We start from the raw sequence: 4895 nt of genomic DNA, 5'->3' as shown, positions 1-4895 counted from the left end.
TTCCGGCTGCCGCGTGACTTCTTCCCAGCCGGCGCAGTTAGCGCGTGCGCATACGCTCTACTCGAGCAGAAGCTACGGCGCGAGAAAAGACCTAGCCTAACCAAGTGCGCAGGCGCCTTCTCGCGGCGATGGGGCGGGACTAAACTTTTCCCGGGCCTAGCGTATCCAGTTATAGTCCCAGGCGCGTGAGCGCGGACTTACCGGGAAGTAGACTGATCCGTGGCGGCGTGGACGCACGTTGCGATGCTCGCGGCTGTGAACTCAAAACTGCTGGGGTTCCATCAGTACAATTCTTTTGGTCCATGGGCATGTGCCGAAGAAGGTGCTCTCTGAGGTCCCCTTGGCCCCAGGCCTCGGCCCCTGAGGCAGGATCCTGAGCTTCGCAGGTCCCCCACGCTGGTCCCCCACACTTCACCCTAACGCCGAGGGTAGTGGCCGGCAAAGCTGTTGTGCTCAGCCCGGCAGGGGCGGACGGAGGCTCGTGGACCCCTCCAGATCACGCCCAATCCCCATAGGCTCCAGTTTTGCGGGTGAAGGCGAGCGCCCGGCATGTGTCCACAGCAGGCATGACTGCACATGCTTGTGTTATTATATGTATATGCTCTGGGTACATCCACATACGTGCACACGGGTATCCAGGTGTGTGCACGTCGACTGGCCTGCGCGCCACACAGGGAGTTACCACTAAGTGCCTGTATGTGTCCCTGTATGGGTGAACAATAATGTACGCTTCATGGTCATCCCAGTGTAGACCTGCCATCTCCAGGTTGTGGCCCAACACTCAGCATTCAGCAGATTCAAGTGTAGTTTTTAGCCGCTGCCCAGAACGGGGGAGGGGGAGGGCACCCTCCAGGTCACAGTGAAGATAGTTTGCATCTGGTTTACATGCAGCCCAGGTCCCCGGAGGTGGAGGGGGGGGTCCCCTGGGTCCCAAGGCAAGCTGCCCCTCACAGGCTGCCAGGGCCCAGGGGACAGGGGGTGGAGCCGCCGGCTGCACAGCTCTGTGCTGGGGCAGGAAGCGAGAGTGGGGAGGGGGGAGCCCACAGCCGGTGGAGGCAAGGCGGGTGCAGGGCGTGTGGGGAGGGAGGGAGGTGCCAGCATTCGGAGCCCTGAGGCCCTGCTGGCCCCTGGGCGCAGGCCCAGCTCCGGCCCCCAGGAATGGACCTCGTAGACCCTGACATCTTTAACAGGGACCCCCGGGACCACTATGACCTGCTGCAGCGGCTGGGTGGCGGCACCTATGGGGAAGTTTTCAAGGTGAGGAACCCCCCTCATTCTCCGACACCTTCAAACCTGTGACCTTGGGGGTGAGCCCCAAGAAGGGATAGGGATGCGAGAGGGTCCCAGTCCTCGGCTTGGGTTCAGGGATGCTGAGGAAGACCTCGGGCAAATGGAGCCTGCCTGACTGCCAACTTCCCCTTTACAAGGCTCGAGAGAAGGTGACAGGGGACCTGGTGGCACTGAAGATGGTGAAGATGGAGCCTGGTGAGGAGAGGACCCAGGCCCTCATTCCCCTGCCCCCACCTCCTGGGACCCTGGGATCTCCCCCATACTCCCTCTCTGCAGTAGCCTTTTCTCTTCTGCCCCTCCTTGCAGACGATGATGTTTCCACCCTTCAGAAGGAAATCCTCATCTTGAAAACTTGTCGGCACGCCAACATCGTGGCCTACCATGGGAGTTATCTCTGGTGATGAGCCGCAGACCTGCCCTGCCCCCCAGCCCAGCCCCCAGCTCCCATTCCTGACCAGGCCCCCCTCAACCTAACCTCTAATCCCGGACCTCCATTTTTAACTGAGGCCTCCTAACTTGATCCCCAGCCCGAAGTCCCACTTGTTTGACCAGAGCACCTCCAAATCTCATCTCCAATAAATAACTAGCATTTCTCACTAAATTGATCCCTTTGTGGTAATCAAATGTGAAACCAAGTCCCCCTAAAACTGATCATCGTTCTAACTTGCAGGTCCCCCAGTTTCACTTTCTGTTCCTTTAATATGAACCCCTAATTTCCCTGACCCTTGAATATCCCAGATGCCCCAGGAATGATCTCTGCCCCCCAGACCCGGCATCCTGGGCTCCTCTGTCCCCTTTGAACTTCCACAACCTGTGAAGTCTCTGCCCTGTCTCCTAGGTTAGCATGGGACAACAGAGAACGTCATGGTAGGAGCCCAGGGACCTGGGTTTGGTCCAGTTGACTCTAAATATATATTTTTCTTCTCTGAGCCTCAGCCTCCCCATCTGTAAAATGGGATGATCTCACTCTGCTAGGCAATAGAGAGATGACAGCTCTTACATTCAAGTTCTTGTTGAACTAGGATAGGATGGACAGTGAGCCAGGAACTGTCCCAATAATGATTTATTACTGTTATTATTATTATTGCTCTTGAACTGTTGTAGGCTGCAGAAACTCTGGATCTGCATGGAATTCTGTGGGGCTGGTTCTCTCCAGGACATCTACCAAGGTGAGTGGCGGGGCGAGGAGATTCAGGCAGCCCTTGGCCCTCCAATCCACCTGTCCTGTCCCTCTGCCCTTGCATCTCCGGAGACTGTCTTTCTGGTCTATATTTCACACAGAGCCCCTCCTCTGCACTAGGCCTGGCCTGGAAGATGCTGGGGAGACTGTGGTACCCAAGTGGGCCCTGAACCCTATATCCTTCAGGACCTGAGAGTCCAGCTCTGGTTTTTCTGCAATGATCGCCTTGACTTTCCCTGCCCCGTCTTCCCCCGTGCCTGCATTTTCTCACCGAGGTCTATTCATGCCTTTGAGTATCTCTGCGTTTCTAGCTCATCGTCAGTGCCCATCTGTTCATTTAATGAGTGAATGCATTTCTGATTCACTCAGCCTGCTTCTCACTGTCTTGGAGCACTGGAGGGTGGGGACGGGGTGGGCCTTGATCAGATTTCTGATGTGCACCTCTATCTTTGACCATCTCCCAGTCTCCCAGTGTCCCTCCAGCCCTAGACCTCAAATGTCAGGAAAGGAAGGACTTCATGAAGAAGTCCTCAGGGCGGGTGGGGGAAACTGAGGCCCACAGAGAGGAAGTGACTCACCCCACCAGCCCGTCAGACCGAGTCTCTGACCCCTTGAGTCTGCTGTCTCTCTCTGGTGTATTCGCCTCACCCCTTTGTGTCTCTCTTTCTCACTGTGTCTGTTTTCCCAGTTGGGGGTGTCTCTGGCCATGTCTGTCTTTCTCTGCCTCAGCTTGAGTCTGTTCCTGATTCTCTATGTCTCTTCCCATCTCTCTCTGCCCTTCCTCGTTCTACAGAGTGACATCACTCAGAGCTGTCCCATGCCCTCCACCTCCCTCCAAAGTGAAGCCCAAGTTTCTCAACACCGCCCATGAGTCTGGCCCCCACTGGCAATCCCAGGCTGGCGCTCTCAACCCTGCTCCACCCACTCCTCTGCTTTCCAGCCCCACCGGGGGCACTCCCCTGCTTCTGGGCCTTTGCACTTGCCTTTCCCTTTACGAGTGGGACTGCTCCCCATCTCCACCCCCGCCGCCTTCTCAGGGTCACCTTCGCTGATCAACCTGTGTAAAATGTCATACTCCTTCCCACACATATTTCCCACACATATTTCCTGTTATCTTTTCTTGCTTAATTTTTCTTCTTACTATTTATTGGCGTCTCGTGTATCATGTATCTTACCTGTTTATCTTGTCTGCCATCCGTCTCCTGGGCTAGAACGTTCTCGCCATAGGGGCAGGGATCTCTGCCTCTTTTGTCCACAGCTGTATCCCTGTTGCCTGCCACAGTGGCTGGCACACAGTAGACATGCAGCAGATAATCACGTTGAATGAGTCTCTCTGGTTCCCTGCATCGCTGCCTCTCTCTGTTGCTGACTGCCTCTCTGCCTCCTCCTTCCACCTGTCCCATCCCAGTTCTCCCCTCCCTGCGTGGTACCCTCTCAGCTGGTGTGGGTGGTGGCCAGGGGTCTGGCCTGCACCCAACACAGTGCCTGGGTGACCTTTGCAGTGACAGGCTCCCTGTCGGAGCTCCAGATCAGCTACGTCTGCCGGGAAGTGCTCCAGGTAAGGGGATGCTCTCCGGGCTTGGGGTGGGGCAGGGCCCTGCTCCTGCCTCTGGACGCTCATAGCCCCCACTTCTGCCCTCCTCCCCAGGGACTGGCCTATCTGCACTCACAGAAGAAGATCCACCGGGACATCAAGGTGACCTAGGGGCAGAGAGATGGCCTTGGTGGGTGGGGGACCCGGGAGACAGGAGTCAGGAGGGTCAGGGTGTCGTGGGCCCAGGGAGTGTCAGCAGCGTTAGACTTGGGGGTATCTCTGACAGCCTCGAATCCCTCCCTCTTCCCCAGGGAGCCAACATCCTCATCAACGATGCTGGGGAGGTCAGACTGGGTGAGTGTGGCTGGTGGGGATGGGGAGAGGGGCTGACTGAGGGCCTGAGGGGAGACTGAGGGGACAGGGGACCCCAGGTCACTATGTCTCTCCTTCTGTCTCCAGCTGACTTTGGTATCTCGGCCCAGATCGGGGCAACACTAGCTCGACGCCTCTCTTTCATTGGGACACCCTACTGGTGAGGAATGCCTGGCTGGCAGCTAGGAGTGGTGTGGGGTGGCTTGGCTTTCACTAGCCCAGATCTCTGGGAATCTCTGTACTGGCTTTTTTGCCCACCTCTACCTTTCTCTGGACCGGACTTCCCTGGTGGCTTAGTTGGTAAACAGTGTATCTGCTCTTTGGGTCTTTTTGGAGTTTTCCGTTTACCTAGGTCTCTCTGTGCACCCTCCAGCCATTCCTCCCAGTGTTTATGTTGATTTTTATCCTGGTCTGTCTGTCTTTCCATATCTGTCCACGTTTGTCTCACTGTCTCTCTCTTAGTCTCCATCTTCCAGCCTGTCTCTATCTCTCTGCCTTTCTCTCTCTCCAACTTTTTAT

The 4895-nt window shown here is 56.4% G+C and overlaps 1 protein-coding gene across 1 annotated transcript in view; it reads left to right on the top strand.

Annotated features, from left to right (window-relative positions):
• The first annotated feature begins 962 nt into the window (after nucleotides 1–962).
• MAP4K1 (mitogen-activated protein kinase kinase kinase kinase 1) overlaps nucleotides 963–4895 on the top strand; it is a 16911-nt gene continuing 12978 nt past the window's right edge. Inside the window, 8 exon segments of the mRNA XM_010849196.1 lie at nucleotides 963–1257; nucleotides 1428–1485; nucleotides 1597–1687; nucleotides 2395–2459; nucleotides 3973–4028; nucleotides 4119–4166; nucleotides 4316–4358; nucleotides 4464–4536. Coding sequence (XP_010847498.1) covers nucleotides 1159–1257; nucleotides 1428–1485; nucleotides 1597–1687; nucleotides 2395–2459; nucleotides 3973–4028; nucleotides 4119–4166; nucleotides 4316–4358; nucleotides 4464–4536 — 533 coding nt within the window. The 5' untranslated portion in view covers nucleotides 963–1158.

Source organism: Bison bison, unplaced genomic scaffold (genome assembly GCF_000754665.1).
Source record: "Bison bison bison isolate TAMUID 2011002044 unplaced genomic scaffold, Bison_UMD1.0 scf7180017864280, whole genome shotgun sequence".
In the NCBI taxonomy this organism is placed as follows: Eukaryota; Metazoa; Chordata; class Mammalia; order Artiodactyla; family Bovidae; genus Bison; species Bison bison.
Note: the sequence above shows the minus strand (reverse complement) of the source record. Positions and strands in the feature narration are given on the sequence as shown.